The sequence below is a fragment of the Coregonus lavaretus genome, assembly GCF_964263955.1.
Source record: "Coregonus lavaretus genome assembly, contig: HAP1_SCAFFOLD_311, whole genome shotgun sequence".
NCBI classification, from domain to species: domain Eukaryota; kingdom Metazoa; phylum Chordata; class Actinopteri; order Salmoniformes; family Salmonidae; genus Coregonus; species Coregonus lavaretus.
In genome coordinates, this window is record NW_028156404.1 from 175,784 (window position 1) to 191,981 (window position 16,198).

General features: G+C 46.4%; 1 protein-coding gene across 1 annotated transcript in view; it reads right to left on the bottom strand.

The window, feature by feature from the left end:
- Positions 1-388: 388 nt before the first annotated feature.
- LOC311126397 (uncharacterized protein) overlaps positions 389-16,198 on the bottom strand; it is a gene marked incomplete at both ends in the record, with an annotated part of 38,005 nt that continues 22,195 nt past the window's right edge. The window contains one exon of the mRNA XM_084200402.1: positions 389-463. Within this exon, the coding sequence (XP_084056528.1) occupies positions 389-463 (75 nt within the window). The remainder of the gene's footprint in view (positions 464-16,198) is intronic.

Below are 16,198 nucleotides of genomic sequence, written 5' to 3' on the forward strand. Positions count from 1 at the left end.
GGTCAGGGTATTGTGTGGGTCAGGGTGTGTGTGTGGGTCAGGGTATTGTGTGGGTCAGGGTAGTGTGTGGGTCAGGGTATTGTGTGGGTCAGGGTATTGTGTGTGGGTCAGGGTAGTGTGTGGGTCAGGGTGTGTGTGTGGGTCAGGGTAGTGTGTGGGTCAGGGTGTGTGTGTGGGTCAGGGTAGTGTGTGGGTCAGGGTGTGTGTGTGGGTCAGGGTAGTGTGTGGGTCAGGGTGTGTGTGTGGGTCAGGGTGTGTGTGGGTCAGGGTGTGTGTGTGTGGGTCAGGGTGTGTGTGGGTCAGGGCGTGTGTGTGGGTCAGGGTGTGTGTGTGTGGGTCAGGGTGTGTTTGTGGGTCAGGGTAGTGTGGGTCAGGGTGTGTGTGTGGGTCAGGGTGTGTGGGTCAGAGTGTGTGTTTGGGTCAGGGTGTGTGTGTGGGTCAGGGTGTGTGTGTGGGTCAGTGTGTGTGTGGGTCAGTGTGTGTGTGGGTCAGGGTGTGTGTGGGTCAGGGTATGTGGGTGGGTCAGGGTGTGTGTGTGGGTCAGGGTGTGTGGGTCAGAGTGTGTGGGTCAGGGTAGTGTGTGGGTCAGGGTGTGTGTGGGTCAGGGTAGTGTGTGGGTCAGGGTAGTGTGTGGGTCAGGGTAGTGTGGGTGGGTCAGGGTATTGTGTGGGTCAGAGTGTGTGGGTCAGGGTGTGTGTGTGGGTCAGGGTGTGTGTGTGTGTGTGTGTGTGTGTCTGGTTAATGTGCTCTGACAGTCCCACCAGAGGATTGCCTTACACAATCCCCTCTCCCCCAGAACCACCAGCCGCCCAGCACTTGATCAGGTCCAGGCCTCACTGCACTCATTCATCCCCTGGCCCAGCACGTGTGTGTTAGAGAGCTTACCTCTGCAGTAATGACAGCCCAGTGAAAGGAGACCTGTGGTGAGGCCAGATCTGTTCAAGATGGCTGCAATCAGCCGCTCACGACCGTGTCATTGCTGCTCTGCCACACACACACACACACACACACACACACACAGTTCAAAGCCATAGATGAGGGGGGTTTCCCAAACACTGCTCTGATGAATAGAAAGATATTTAACTGATGTTTTTTTTTATAGAGACGTCTAAGTAAAAGTCCATCTTAGTGTGGTAATGTATCAACGTTTTAATGTTTTATTTAACAGATCCTACAACTTTGTGAGTAACCTTGATTGTCATGGTTCTTTAATGGAAACAAATCGATTCATCCAGATTACAGTACATTCTGCCTGGTCTGCATGTTGACAGACATATAGAAAAGGCTTTGGTTTTGTCCCAATCCTTTCTCCTTTCTGCCGAAGTGTGCACTTGTTCACTTCCCTTCATGGATTTGAAAGGAAATGACTGGAAATGGAAACTCATGTCTAGCCTAAGCCTACCCCAAGCCAATGCTTTTAGACATGTGGGGAGTAGTGAACAAGTGCAGACTTCAGGAGAAAGGAGAGATTATTGGGACAAACTCAGAAGGCTTCGGGCTAAATGATGCTAACATTAAATCCATTACATCGACAGCATCTGTCTCAGTCCCCAATGTGACTCTATTCCCTATATAGTGTTAGTTTTGATAAGGGCCCTTTTGGTTGGGGTTAGCCATATAAGCCCAGGTCAAACGTAGCGCTCTATATAGGAAATAGGGTCACATTTGGGATGCAGGCACATAGTGACTGTAACACAGAGGGAAACATTACCAATAGGTTGTTAGCATATATCTAACACTATAGAGGGAAACATTACCAATAGGTTGTTAGCATATATCTAACACTACAGAGGGAAACATTACCAATAGGTTGTTAGCATATATCTAACACTATAGAGGGAAACATTACCAATAGGTTGTTAGCATATATCTAACACTGTAGCTATAAAGAGACTACGGAGATGTTAGAACAGGTTGGAAAAACAGTGTTCAATCAGCTTAGTCACTTTAGTCTGAATGATTGTGGTTTCCCCCTGCCAGTCTGCTACTGCCCTGCTACTGCCCTGCTACTGTCCTTCTGCTGCCCTGCTACTGCCCTTCTGCTGCCCTGCTGCTGCCCTGCTACTGCCCTGCTACTGCCCTGCTGCTGCCCTGCTACTGCCCTGCTACTGCCCTGCTGCTGCCCTGCTACTGCCCTGCTACTGCCCTGCTACTGCCCTTCTGCTGCCCTGCTGCTGCCCTACTGCTGCCCTGCTACTGCCCTGCTACTGCCCTGCTACTGCCCTTCTGCTGCCCTGCTGCTGCCCTTCTGCTGCCCTGCTGCTGCCCTGCTACTGCCCTGCTACTGTTCTTCTGCTGCCCTGCTACTGCCCTTCTGCTGCCCTGCTGCTGCCCTGCTACTGTTCTACTGCTGCCCTGCTGCTGCCCTTCTGCTGCCCTGCTGCTGCCCTGCTACTGCCCTGCTACTGCCCTTCTGCTGCCCTGCTGCTGCCCTTCTGCTGCCCTGCTGCTGCCCTGCTGCTGCCCTGCTGCTGCCCTACTACTGTTCTACTGCTGCCCTGCTGCTGCCCTGCTACTGTTCTACTGCTGCCCTTCTGCTGCCCTGCTGCTGCCCTTCTGCTGCCCTGCTGCTGCCCTTCTGCTGCCCTGCTGCTGCCCTACTACTGTTCTACTGCTGCCCTTCTGCTGCCCTGCTGCTGCCCTTCTGCTGCCCTGCTGCTGCCCTGCTACTGCCCTGCTACTGTTCTTCTGCTGCCCTGCTACTGCCCTTCTGCTGCCCTGCTGCTGCCCTGCTACTGTTCTACTGCTGCCCTGCTGCTGCCCTTCTGCTGCCCTGCTACTGCCCTGCTGCTGCCCTGCTACTGCCCTTCTGCTGCCCTGCTACTGCCCTTCTGCTGCCCTGCTACTGTTCTACTGCTGCCCTGCTACTGCCCTTCTGCTGCCCTGCTACTGCCCTTCTGCTGCCCTGCTACTGCCCTTCTGCTGCCCTGCTACTGCCCTTCTGCTGCCCTGCTGCTGCCCTACTACTGTTCTACTGCTGCCCTTCTGCTGCCCTGCTGCTGCCCTTCTGCTGCCCTGCTACTGCCCTGCTGCTGCCCTGCTGCTGTTCTACTGCTGCCCTGCTACTGCCCTTCTGCTGCCCTGCTACTGCCCTTCTGCTGCCCTGCTACTGCCCTTCTGCTGCCCTGCTACTGCCCTTCTGCTGCCCTGCTACTGCCCTGCTGCTGCCCTGCTGCTGCCCTTCTGCTGCCCTGCTACTGCCCTTCTGCTGCCCTGCTACTGCCATTCTGCTGCCCTTCTGCTGCCCTTCTGCTGCCCTGCTGCTGCCCTTCTGCTGCCCTGCTACTGTTCTACTGCTGCCCTGCTGCTGCCCTTCTGCTGCCCTGATGCTGCCCTGATGCTGCCCTGATGCTGCACTTAAAATAAGGTATGTGTTTCGTGTAGGCTTACCCTGCCTGGCGTGACGTTTTGATAACCATACAAATCTCTCTTGGACAAGGGGACTTTTATCAATATATTCGCCTTTATTTACCCCCTAAAAATTAAAAGCTAATTAGATGCTAATGTGGCTATAACATGCTACAAATGCCATGATGATCTGGACGAGACTGCCGAATCGAGGCAAAGGTAAGAATCTCTGGATTAACTATCTAATGTTAGATAAATGTAGGAATTAATAAATTGGCAACATTTATTTAAAAAAAACTAGAGTCAATTAACATAATACAAAAATCCCCATCAAAATCCTTCAGTTTAAGTTAGAGATACAGTATGTTTTTTTTTGCATTGGCTGTGTCTCAATCCACTGCATCTGTCGATGTCGCACTTCCTCATCTGAGGTGAAAGGTGGCAGGAGCTAGAGCGGTGTTGAGACATCCCTCTATGGAATGGGTAGACTCTAACGAAAATGATGGTTTTGCTCTACGACCCCCACAAGTGTCATAAAATAATTAATGGAAGTATGAAGGTAGTTTTGTGCCTACCCAAAAAAGGTATAAACAGCCGTGGTCCAAAGTTTTGAGAATTACAAGTATTGGTCTTCACAAAGTTCGCTGCTTCAGTGTTATGAGATATTTTTGTCAGATGTTACTATGGTATACTGAAGTATACTTACAAGCATTCCATAAGTGTCAAAGGCTTTTATTGACAATTACATTAAGTTTATGCAAAGAGTCAATATTTGCAGTGTTGACCCTTCTTTTTCAAGACCTCTGCAATCTGCCCTGGCATGCTGTCAATTAACTTCTGGGCCACATCCTGACTGATGGCAGCCCATTCTTGCATAATCAATGCTTGGAGTTTGTCAGAATTTGTGGGTTTTTGTTTGTCCACCCGCCTCTTGAGGATCGACCACAAGTTCTCAATGGGATTAAGGTCTGGGGAGTTTCCTGGCCATGGACCCAAAATGTTGATGTTTTGTTCCCCGAGCCACTTAGTTATCACTTTTGCCTTATGGCAAGGTGCTCCATCATGCTGGAAAAGGCATTGGTCGTCACCAATGGGAGAAGTTGCTCTCGGAGGATGTGTTGGTACCATTCATTATTCATGGCTGTGTTCTTAGGCGAAATTGTGAGTGAGCCCACTCCCTTGGCTGAGAAGCAACCACAAACATGAATGGTCTCAGGTTGCTTTACTGTTGGCATGACACAGGACTGATGGTAGCGCTCACCTTGTCTTCTCCGGACAAGGTGTTTTCCGGATGCCCCAAACAATCGGAAAGGGGATTCATCAGAGAAAATTACTTTACCCCAGTTCTCAGCAGTCCAATCCCTGTACCTTTTGCAGAATATCAGTCTGTCCCTGATGTTTTTCCTGGAGAGAAGTGACTTCTTTGCTGCCCTTCTTGACACCAGGCCATCCTCCAAAAGTCTTCGCCTCACTGTGCGTGCAGATGCACTCACACCTGCCTTCTGCCATTCCTGAGCAAGCTCTGCACTGGTGGTGCCCCGATCCCGCAGCTGAATCAACTTTAGGAGACGGTCCTGGCGCTTGCTGGACTTTCTTGGGCGCCCTGACGCCTTCTTCACAACAATTGAACCTCTCTCCTTGAAGTTCTTCATGATCCGAAAAATTGTTGATTTAGGTGCAATCTTACTAGCAGCAATATCCTTGACTGTGAAGGCCTTTTTGTGCTAAGCAATGATGACGGCACGTGTTTCCTTGCAGGTAACCATGGTTAACAGAGGAAGAACAATGATTTCAAGCACTATCCTCCTTTTAAAGCTTCCAGTCTGTTATTCTAACTCAATCAGCATGACAGAGTGATCTCCAGCCTTGTCCTCGTCAACACTAGCACCTGTGTTAACGAGATAATCACTGACATGATGGCAGCTGGTCCTTTTGTGGCAGGGCTGAAATGCAGTGGAAATGTTTTTTGGGGATTAAGTTCATTTTCATGGCAAAGAGGGAATTTGCAATTAATTGCAATTCATCTGATCACTCTTCATGACATTCTGGAGTATATGCAAATTGTCATCATCAAAACTGAGGCAGCAGACTTTGTGAAAATTAGTATTTGTGTCATTCTCAAAACTTTTGACCACGACTGTACAGTGCATTCGGAAAGTATTCAGACCCCTTGACTTTTTCCACGTTTTGTTGAGTTACAGCCTTATTCTAAAATTGATTAAATAGTTTTTTTCCCCTCATCAATCTACAAGAATATCCCATAATGACAATGCAAAAACAGGTTTTTCGAAATATTTGCTAATTTATTAACAAATAAAACCTGAAAAATCACATTTACATAAGTATTCAGAACATTTACTCAGTACTTTGTTGAAGCACCTTTGGCAGCTATTACAGCCTCGAGTCTTCTTGGGTATGACGCTACAAGCTTTGCACACCTGTATTTGGGGAGTTTCTCCCATTAATCTCTGCAGATCCTCTCAAGCTCTGTCAGGTTGGATGGGGAGCCTCGCTGCACAGCTATTTTCAGGTCTCTCCAGAGATGTTCGATCAGGTTCAAGTCCGGGCTCTGGCTGGGTAACTCAAGGACACTCAGAGACTTGTCCCGAAGCCACTCCTGAGTTGTCTTGGTTGTGTACTTAGGGTTCGTTGTCCTGTTGGAAGGTGAACCTTCACCCCAGTCTGAGGTCCTGAGCACTCTGGAGCAGGTTTTCATCAAGGATCTCTCTGTACTTTGCTCCGTTTATCTTTCCCTCGATCCTGACTAGTCTCCCAGTCCCTGCCGCTGAAATACATCTGCACAGCATGATGCTGCCACCACCATGCTTCACCATAGGGATGGTGCCAGGATTCCTTCAGATATGACGCTTGGCATTCAGGCTAAAGAGTTCAACATTGGTTTCATCAGACCAGATAATCATGTTTCTCATGGTCTGAGAGTCCTTTAGGTGCCTTTTGGCAAACTCCAAGCGGTCTGTCATGTGCCTTTGACCTTTTATCTACCATAAAGGCCTGATTGGTGAAGTGCTGCAGAGATGGTTGTCCTTCTGGAAGGTTCTCCCATCTCCACAGAGGAACTCTGGAGCTCTGTCAAAGTGACCATTGGGTTCTTGGTCACCTCCCTGACCAAGGCCCTTCTCCCCAATTGCTCCATTTGGCCGGGCGGCCAGCTCTAGGAAGAGTCTTGGTGGTTCCACATTTCTTCCATTTAAGAATGATGGAGGCCGCTGTGTTCTTAGGGACCTTCAATGCTGCAGACATTTTTTGGTACCCTTCCCCAGATCTGTGCCTCGACACAATCCTTTCTCTGAGCTCTGCGGACAATTCCTTTGACCTCATTGCTTGGCTTTTCTCTGACATGCACTGTCAACTGTGGGACCTTATATAGACAGCTGTGTTCCTTTCCAAATCATGTCCAATCAATTGAATTTACCACAGGTGGACTCCAATGAAGTTGTAGAAACATCAAGGATGATCAATGGAAACATGATGCACCAGAGCTCAATTTTGAGTCTCATAGCAAAGGGTCTGAATACTTATGTAAATAAGGTATTTCTGTTTTTTATTTTTAATACATTAGCAAACATTTCTAAAAACCTGTTTTAGCTTTCTCATTATGGGGTACTGTGTGTAGATTGATGAGGAAAAACAATTATTTAATCCATTTTAGAATAAGGCTGTAACGCAACAAAATGTGGAAAAAGTCATTGGGTCTGAATACTTTCCGAATCCACTGTATACAGTACCAGTCAAAAGTTTGGACACACCCACTCATTCAAGGGTTTTTCTTTATTTTTACTATTTTCTACATTGAATAATAATAGTGAAGACATCAAAACTATGAAAAAACACATATGCAATCATGTAGTAACCAAAAAAGTGTTCAACAAATCAAAATATATTTTAGATTTGAAATTCTTCAAAGTAGCCACCCTTTGCCTTGATGACAGCTTTGCACACTCTTGGCATTCTCTCAACCAGCTTCATGATGTAGTCACCTGGAATGCATTTCAATTAAAAAGGTGTGCCTTGTTAAAAGTTAATTTGTGGAATTTCTTTCCTTCTTAATGCGATTGAGCCAATCAGTTGTGTTGTGACAAGGTAGGGGTGGTGTACAGAAGATAGCCCGATTTGGTAAAAGAACAAGTCCATATTATGGCAAGAACAGCTCAAATAAGCAAAGAGAAATGACAGTCCATCATAACTTTAAGACATGAAGGTCAGTCAATCCAGAAAATGTCAAGAACTTTGAATGTTTTTTCAAGTGCAGTTGCAAAAATCATCAGACGCTATGATGAAACTGGCTCTCATGAGGACCGCCACAGGAAAAGAAGACCCAGAGTTACCTCTGACGCAGAGGATAAGTTCATTAGAGTTAACTGCACCTCAGAATGCAGCCAAAATAAATGCATCACAGAGTTCAAGTAACAGACACATCTCAACATCAACTGTTCAGAGGAGGCTTTGTGAATTAGGCCTTCATGGTCGAATTGCTGCAAAGAAACCACTACTAAAGGCCACCAATAAGAAGAAGAGACTTGCTTGGGCCAAGAAACACGAGCAATGGACATTAGAACGGTGGAAATCTGTCCTTTGGTCTGATTAGTCCAAATTTGATATTTTTGGTTCCAACCGCCGTGTCTTTGTGAGACGCAGAGTAGGTGAATGGATGACCTCCGCATGTGTGGTTCCCACCGTGAATCAAATCAAATCAAATTTTATTTGTCACATGTGCCGAATACAACAGGTGTAGAACTTACAGGGAAATGCTTACTTACAAGCCATTAACCAACAATGAAGTTTTAAGAAAGAATACCAAAAAAAATAACAGCAGTAAAAATAACAATGGCGAGGCTATATACAGAGGGTATCGGTACCAAGTCAATGTTCGGGGGCACCGATTAGTCGAGGTAATTGAGGTAATATGTACATGTAGGTAGAGTTATTAAAGTGGGGGGGGGGGGGGGGCAATGTAAATAGTCTGGGTAGCCATTTGATTAGATGTTCAAGAGTCTTATGGCTTGTGGGTAGAAGCTGTTTAGAAGCCTCTTGGACCTAGACTTGGCGTTGTGGTACCGCTTGCCATGTGGAAGCAGAGAGAACAGTCTATGACTAGGGTGGCTGGAGTCGTCAACAATTTTTAGGGCCTTCCTCTGACACCGCCTGGTATAGAGGTCCTGGATGGCAGGAAGCTTGGCCCCAGTGATGTACTGGGCCGTACGCACTACCCTCTGTAGTGCCTTGCGGTCGGAGGCCGAGCAGTTGCCATACCAGGCGGTGATGCAACCAGTCAGGATGCTCTCGATGGTGCAGCTGGAGAACCTTTTGAGGATCTGAGGACCCATGCCAAATCTTTTCAGTCTCCTTAGGGGGAATAGGTTTTGTCGTGAACTCTTCAAGACTGTTGGGTGCGCTTGGACCTTGTAAGTTTGTTGGTGATGTGGACACCCAAGGAACTTGAAGCTCTCAACCTGCTCCACTACAGCCCAGTCGATGAGAATGGGGGCGTGCTAGGTCCTTTTCTTTTTCCTGTAGTCCACAATCATCTCCTTTGTCTTGATCACGTTGAGGGAGAGGTTGTTGTCCTGGCACCACACGGCCAGGTTTCTGACCTCCTCCCTATAGGCTGTCTCGTCGTTGTCGGTGATCAGGCCTACCACTGATGTATCATCGGCAAACTTAATAATGGTGTTGGAGTCGTGACCTGGCCATGCAGTCATGAGTGAACAGGGAGTACAGGAAGGGACTGAGCACGCACCCCTGAGGGGCCCCCGGGTTTAGGATCAACGTGGCAGATGTTTTGTTACCTACCCTTACCACATGGGGGCGGCCCGTCAGGAAGTCCAGGATCCAGTTGCAGAGGGAGGTGTTTAGTCCCAGGGTCCTTAGCTTAGTGATGAACTTTGAGGGCACTATGGTGTTGAGCGGTGAGCTATAGTCAATTAATAGCATTCTCACGTAGGTGTTCCTTTTGTCCAGGTGGGAAAGGGCAGTGTGGAGCGCAATAGAGATTGCATCAACTGTGGAACTGTTGGGGCGGTATGCAAATTGGAGTGGGTCTAGGGTTTCTGGGATAATGGTGTTGATGTGAGCCATGACCAGCCTTTCAAAGCACTTCATTACTACAGATGTGAGCGCTACGGGTCGGTAGTCATTTGGACAGGTTACCTTAGTGTTCTTGGGCACAGGGACTATGGTGGTCTGCTTGAAACATGTTGGTATTACAGACTCAGACAGGGAGAGGCTGAAAATGTCAGTGAAGACACTTGCCAGTTGGTCAGCGCATGCTCGGAGTACACGTCCTGATAATCCGTCTTGCCCTGCGGCCTTGTGAATGTTAACCTGTTTAAAGGTCTTACTCACATCGGCTACGGAGAGCATGATCACACAGTCATCCGGAACAGCTGATGCTCTCATGCATGTTTCAGTGTTACTTGCCTCGAAGCGAGCATAGAAGTACTTTGGCTCGTCTGGTACGCTCGTGTCACTGGGCAGCTCGCGGCTGTGCTTCTCTTTGTAGTCTGTAATAGTTTGCAAGCCCTGCCACATCTGACGAGCGTCGGAGCCGGTGTAGTACGATTCAATCTTAGTCCTATATTGAATCCTATATTGAATCTTTGCCTGTTTGATGGTTTGTCAGAGGGCATAGCGGGATTTCTTATAAGCTTCCGGGTTAGTGTCCCGCTCCTTGAAAGCGGCAACTCTACCCTTTTGCTTAGAGTGGATGTTGCCTGGCTTCTGGTTGGGGTATGTACGTACAGTTACTGTTTTTTATTTTTTATTTTATTTCACCTTTATTTAACCAGGTAAGCCAGTTGAGAACAGGTTCTCATTTACAACTGCGACCTGGCCAAGATAAAGCAAAGTAGTGCAATAAAAACAACACAGAGTTACATATGGGGTAAAAAAAAAAACATAAAGTCAGAAATACAACAGAAAATATATATACAGTGTGTGCAAATGTAGCAAGTTATGGAGGTAAGGCAATAAATAGGCTATAGTGCAGAATAATTACAATAGTATTAACACTGGAATGCTAGATGTGCAAGAGATTATGTGCAAATAGAGATACTGGGGTGCAAAAGAGCAAAATAAATAACAATATAGGGATGAGGTAGTTGGGTGGGCTAATTTCAGATGGGCTGTGTACAGGTGCAGTGATCGGTAAGGTGCTCTGACAACTGATGCTTAAAGTTATTGAGGGAGATAAGAGTCTCCAGCTTCAGAGATTTTTGCAATTCGTTCCAGTCATTGGCAGCAGAGAACTGGAAGGAATGGCGGCCAAAGGAGGTGTTGGCTTTGGGAATGACCAGAGAGATATACCTGCTGGAGCGCAGACTACGGGTGGGTGCTGCTATGGTGACCAATGAGCTAAGATAAGGCGGGGATTTGCCTAGCAGTGATTTATAGATGGCCTGGAGCCAGTGGGTTTGACAACAAACATGTAGTGAGGACCAGCCAACAAGAGCGTACAGGTCACAGTGGTGGGTAGTGTATGGGGCTTTGGAGACAAAACGGATGGCACTGTGATAGACTACATCCAATTTGCTGAGTAGAGTGTTGGAGGCTATTTTGTAAATGACATCGCCGAAGTCAAGGATCGGTAGGATAGTCAGTTTTACGAGGGCATGTTTGGCAGCATGAGTGAAGGAGGCTTTGTTGCGAAATAGGAAGCCGATTCTAGATTTAACTTTGGATTGGAGATTCTTTATGTGAGTCTGGAAGTTGTACTGTGGGGACGACGTCATCGATGCACTTATTGATGAAGCCATTGACTTGATGTGGAGTACTCCTCAATGCCATCGGAAGAATCCCGGAACATATTCCACTCTGTGCTAGCAAAACAGTCCTGTAGCTTAGCATCTGCTTCATCTGAACACTTTTTTATTGACCAAGTCCTGCTTTAGTTTTTGCTTGTAAGCAGGAATCAGGAGGATAGAATTATGGTCAGATTTGCCAAATGGAGGGCGAGGGAGAGCTTTGTACGCATATCTGTGTGTGGAGTAAATGTGGTCTAGAGTTTTTTTTCCCTCTGGTTGCACATTTAACGTGCTGGTAGAAATGAGGTAAAACAGATTTAAGTTTTCCTGCATTAAAGTCCCTGACCACTAGGAGCGCCGCCTCTGGATGAGCGTTTTCATGTTTGCTTATGGCCGTATACATTTCATTCAGCTCACTCATGGCCGTAAACAGTTAATTGAGTGCTGTCTTAGTGCCAGCATCGGTTTGTGGTGGTAAATAGACAGCTACGAAGAAAATAGATGAAAACTCTCTTGGTAGATAGTGTTGTCTACAGCTTATCATGAGATACTCTACTTCAGGCGAGCAAAACCTCGAGACTTCCTTAGATATCGTGCACCAGCTTTTGTTTACATTTGTTCCACCCCTGGTCTTAACAGAGACTGCTGATCTATCCTGCCTATACAGTTGTATCGACCACTGTTGTGTCGTCGGCAAACTTAATGATGGTGTTGGAGTCGTGCCTGGCCATACAGTCATGGGTGAACAGAGAGTACAGGAGGGGACTGAGCACGCACCCCTGAGGGGCCCCCGTGTTGAGGATCAGTGTGGCAGAAGTGTTGTTACCTACCCTTACCACCTGGGGGCGGCCCGTCAGGAAGTCCAGGATCCAGTTGCAGAGGGAGGTGTTTAGTCCCAGGATCCTTAGCTTAGTGATGAGCTTAGAGGGCACTATGGTGTTGAATGCTGAGCTGTAGTCAATGAATAGCATTCTCACGTAGGTGTTCCTCTTGTCCAGGTGGGAAAGGGCAGTGTGGAGTGCAATAGAGATTTTATGATCTGTGGATCTGTTGGGGCGGTATGCAAATTGGAGTGGGTCTAGGGTTTCTGGGATAATGGTGTTGATGTGAGCCATGACCAGTGTGACGACCCTCCCACTCTGTCTGCCGTATTCTCTCTTTGCTCTTGTTTCCTTATTAGGATGCCGGTGGGCGGAGTTGGGAGGGTCGTCAGCTACATGGGAAACACCTGGGCCGGGTGTGTCCCAGCATAAATGGACCTCTTCCACATTCATGAAAGAGACTCTCTCCAGGCAGATACTTTGACTTTGGTTGTTGTATTTTTGTGGTATTTTTGGTTGTTTGCTTTGGCACTTCTCAACACTTTTCCATATTACATTTATGCAAGCAAACACTCACTTACACTACTGATTACTGATTACACACCCCATTGTTATTTCAGTTAGTTTACTTTAGTTCATAAATATATACTTTAAGTATTCCTTGTCTCCACGTGTCTCCCTTTTGTTACGAACTTGAGCCGGTTCGTGACAAGTGGGGGTTCGTCCGGGATCTTGAACTGGTTGTGTTTGGGAGAACGTGGAGTTAATGTCCAATTCTGTAGGTTTTTTTTTGTAAATTTTGTTAGTTTGTTTGAGTTTGATAGGCCCAGTATTGGTTTCCTTTGGGTTGTGTACTACGTTGGAGAGAGTACATTGGTTAGTTTCCAGTCCCTGCCCAGCCTGGAAACTCTTGCTCTACTCGCTGTTGGGGCATCGGTCTGAGGAGGTGAGTACAATCGGCTGTGTACCTCAGTGGGAGATTGGGTAGGGTAGTGACATTTTCTACCCGGAGTTATAGCTTTTTCCCCTGATAGGCTTAGTGACGTGTTCTGTTTTGGGATACGTTGGGCATGGTTAAATGTTTGTTATTTTTGTGTGGTGTCTGTGGACTGAGCAGTTGTCTCGGGGGCACATCCGTGGCTTGGTGGAATCTACCAGCGTGCTGGGGGGTTTAATTCCTTGCCAGTGGGCTACAGTGCGTAATTACCCACCGCGAATCTGCACGAAGACTAGGGTTGAGTTATTGTAGGTTATGGGTAAGCTCCATATCCCAGCTCTCTTCTGTGGTGCTCGGTGTGATTGTCATTTCTCTTGTGTCTGGTGTGCTCAGCAGAGGGGTTGAGCAAGATTATTATGATATATATATATATTTTTTTTTTCCTGATTATGGCGTCTAATGTAGACGAGTTCATTCGCTTTCCATCAGAAGAACTGTTAGAATTATGTACTAAAGAACAGCTGTTGAAGGTTGCTGAACACTACAAGGTTGAAATTAGTGATAAACGCCAAAAAAATTCTATTAGGTTAATATTGAAGGCCAATTTGATGGAGAGTGGTATTCTGGATGTTACCACTGGGGCAGCCTCTGCTGAGGACACATTGTCTCCCCGATATGTTACAATGACCGCTCCATCGGTTAGTCATAGTAGTCTTCTTTTTGAACAGCAGAAAGAACTGCTTCTGTTACAGCTAGAGCATGAACAAAATGGACAAAGAGCTAAAATGGAGCATGATCGTGTAAAATATGAAAGGGAATTGGAATTTAAACAGGATATGGAGCGTGCTAAAATCAAGCTGCAACAAGAGCGACTAGAGTTGGTTAGGGAAGGAAAGCTCTCAGGGGAGAGTTTGCTCTGGGAAGGTGACCCAGAGTTACCTAGGGGTCGTTCCTCTTTTGGTCGTAATCCAGACACATTTGATATTGTTGGGAATTTACGGTTGTTGCCCCAGTTTAATGAAAAGGACCCGGAGACATTCTTTTCGTTGTTTGAGCGTGTTGCTGACGCTAGGAGTTGGCCTGATTCTGATCGCACTTTGATGTTGCAGTGTGTGCTGACTGGTAAAGCGCAAGAAGCATATTCAGCTCTTAGTGTAGCAGACAGTGTTAGTTATGAGAAGGTTAAAACGGCTGTGTTACAGAGTTATGAATTGGTCCCTGAGGCTTACCACCAACGATTTAGAACTTTAAAAAGGGATGATCAGCAGACTCATGTTGAGTTTGCGTGAATATTATCTTCACAGTTCAATCGCTGGTGTTCTGCCTCTGCAGTTATGACTTTCCAAGGGCTGTGTGATCTGATTATGTTAGAACAATTTAAGGACACAATCCCTGATCGTATAGCGACGTACATTAACGAACGAAAAATAAAGACTGTCGCTGAAGCTGCGGTTTTGGCAGATGAATATGTGTTGACTCACAAAAATGTTTTTGCAGAACCCCGTATTCGGAGTGAGTGGGGGCGTTCGCAGAGATTTGGGCCTCGCTCGCCGAGATACTTCGGTTCCCGGGCAGAGTTTCATTCAACTGTTTGCTTTGGCACTTCTCAACACTTTTCCATATTACATTTATGCAAGCAAACACTCACTTACACTACTGATTACTGATTACACACCCCATTGTTATTTCAGTTAGTTTACTTTAGTTCATAAATATATACTTTAAGTATTCCTTGTCTCCACGTGTCTCCCTTTTGTTACGAACTTGAGCCGGTTCGTGACACCAGCCTTTCAAAGCACTTCATGGCTACAGACGTTAGTGGGACAGGTCGGTAGTCATTTAGGCAGGTTATCATAGAGTCCTTGGGCACGGGGACTATGGTGGTCTGCTTGAAACATGTTGGTATTACAGACTCAGTCAGGGACATGTTGAAAATGTCAGTGAAGACACTTGCCAGTTGGTCAGCACATGGTCGGAGTACACGTCCATCTGGTTTGGTTCCATCATTTGTTTTTCAACAGGACAATGACCCAACATACCTCCAGGCTGCATAAGTAAACAAAAAAAGTAGCCACCCTTTGCCTTGATGACAGCTTTGCACACTCTTGGCATTCTCTCAACCAGCTTCATGAGGTAGTCACCTGGAATGCATACTCAATGGCGCCGGAGGGGATGGCTGCCGTTTTATGGACTCTTAACCAACCGTCCTATTTTGTTTTTTCGCATTGTTTGTAACTTATTTTGTACATAATATTGCTGCTACCGTCTCTTATCACCGAAAAGAGCTTCTGGACATCAGAACTGCGATTACTCACCTTGAACTGGACGAATAATTTTTATTTAATGAGTCGGATGAGAGGGTTTGCTCCAGACACCTGACAGGGCCCTCATCCCCGTCATTCTCAGTAGGAGAGCTGAACAAACTGCTATAGAGATGGAAGAGTAGAAACCTGCCAAAAATCCAATCCCTCCTAGACAACTTCCTGAACAAAATGTTTCCCTGCAATAGTGAAGGCATAAACTTAGCAGTAGGAAGCATGAACAGTATATTTGACCTATCAGCTAACATATCACATTTAAACTCAAGCAGAAAACCTAAGAAAACTAACAATGAGAAATGGTTTGATGAAGAATGCAAACACCATAGAAAGAAATTGAGAAACCTATCCAACCAAAAACACAAAAAACCTGAGCCTACGCCTTCACTATAGTGAAACACTAAAACAATACAGAAATACACAAAGAAGAAAGAAGGAACAGCACGTCAGAAATCATTATGATTGAAGAATCCATAGAATCAAATCACTTCCTCATTGCCTGCGTCCGTAATGGGTCCGCGGTCAAACGACCACCCCTCATCACTGTCAAACGTTCCCTAAAACACTTCAGCGAGCAGGCCTTTCTAATTGACCTGCCCCGGGTATCCTGGATAGATATTGACCTCATTCCGTTAGTAGAGGATGCCTGGATGTTCTTCAAAAGTGCTTTCCTCTCCATCTTAAAAAAGCATGCCCCATTCAAAATAATCAGAACTAAGAACAGATATAGCCCCTGGTTCACCCCAGATTTGACTACCCTTGACCAGCACAAAAACATCCTGTGGCATGCGTACTACATTAGCATCGAACAGCCCCCGCGATATGCAACTTTTCAGTGAAGTCAGGAACCAATATACACAATCAGTTAGGAAAGCAAAGGCTAACTTTCTCAAACAGAATGTTGCATCCTGTAGGACTAACTACAAAAAGTTTTGGGACACTGTAAAGTCTATGGAAAATAAGAGAACCTCCTCCCAGCTGCCCACTGCACTGAGGCTAGGAAACACGATCACC